At 32.4% G+C, this 1,382-nt stretch overlaps 1 protein-coding gene across 2 annotated transcripts in view; it reads left to right on the forward strand.

The window, feature by feature from the left end:
• The first annotated feature begins 502 nt into the window (after positions 1 to 502).
• LOC107740230 (RNA-binding protein 20-like) overlaps positions 503 to 1,382 on the forward strand; it is a 19,295-nt gene continuing 18,415 nt past the window's right edge. Inside the window, exon 1 of one of the 2 annotated variants that reach the window (XM_016552578.1) lies at positions 503 to 861. In XM_016552578.1, the coding sequence (XP_016408064.1) occupies positions 703 to 861 (159 nt within the window). In that variant the 5' untranslated portion in view covers positions 503 to 702. The remainder of the gene's footprint in view (positions 862 to 1,382) is intronic. The other variant, XM_016552577.1, reaches the window with a different exon arrangement.

Here is a 1,382-nt window from a genome sequence, read left to right on the forward strand (position 1 = left end):
ATTCCACATTAATAATGCATTAAATCAATGTAAAATGTTCCCTTAAAATGCTCATTTAATTAATTAATTTTAAAGACAATTGCACATTAATATTGCATAAAATAAATGTAAAATATTCCCTTAAAATGCTCATTTAATTAATTAAAGACAATTGCACATTAATAATGCATTAAATAAATGTAAAATGTTCCCTTAAAATGCTCATTTATTTAATTAATTAATTAATATTAAAGACAATTCCACATTAATAATGCATTAAATCAATGTAAAATGTTCCCTTAAAATGCTCATTTAATTAATTAATTTTAAAGACAATTGCACATTAATATTGCATAAAATAAATGTAAAATGTTCCCTTAAACTGCTCATTTAATTAATTAACATTAAAGACAAGTCCACATTAATAATGCATAAAATCAATGCAAAATGTTCCAGATTTAGCCAGTGAAGTTATTTTTCATCTGTAATATTTCTGCAAGTCATTCAGGCATTTTACGTTTGAATTTATGTGCAATTCCCGTTATTCTTTGTGGTGATTTTTTCCCAAATATGAAACCTGCGTATGGCTTCAGGGGCAGAGAAGTGCTCTGCAGTAGGCTTGAGCTGGATGTGTCTCACCCGTGTTGTGTTGTGTTGTGTTCTCCTCTCCTGGCTCTGTGACCCTGTGTGCTGCTGGTTTGGCTGCGGTGTGAAGCGGGTGGCATGCGTGGCTTTGCGATGAGCGGGCAGCAGTTTCCTCAGTTCTTCACTGCGGGCTCCAGAGCGTCTCTGCTGGGTCCCATGCCGATGGGAGTCGCCATTAAAACCCCACACATGGGATTCCCGCGGCACTTCACGCCACACACGCGCTATTTCACCAGTGTGAGTGTGTATTAAACTTTGGCACATAGATATGGGTTTTTTTTTGTACATTTGAATTTCTTTCTGCCATACACTGCTGTTTGGGATCAGTAAGATTTGTAAAGAAGTCTCTTCTGCTCATCAAGGCTGCATTTAATTGACCAGAAATACAGTAAAAATTTTGTAATATTATTGCAATTTAAAATACTGTTTTTTTTATTTTAAAATACTTTAAAATAGAATTTATTTCTGTGATCAAAGCTGTATTTCCAGCATCATTACTCCAGTCTTCAGTGTCACATGATCTTCAGAAATCAGTATAATATGCTGATTTATTATCAATGTTGCTTAATATTTTTTTGGAACCTGTGATACTTTTTTCAGGATTCTTTGATTAATAAAACGTTAAAAAGAAGAGCATTTATTTAAAATAGAAATATTTTCTAACAATATACACTACAGTTCAAAAGTTTGGGGTCAGTAAATTTTTATTCTTTTTTTTTTTTTGGAAAGAAATTAAAACTTTTATTCAGCAAGGATGT

Source organism: Sinocyclocheilus rhinocerous, unplaced genomic scaffold (assembly GCF_001515625.1).
Source record: "Sinocyclocheilus rhinocerous isolate Xijiao unplaced genomic scaffold, SAMN03320098_v1.1 scaffold3422, whole genome shotgun sequence".
In the NCBI taxonomy this organism is placed as follows: domain Eukaryota; kingdom Metazoa; phylum Chordata; class Actinopteri; order Cypriniformes; family Cyprinidae; genus Sinocyclocheilus; species Sinocyclocheilus rhinocerous.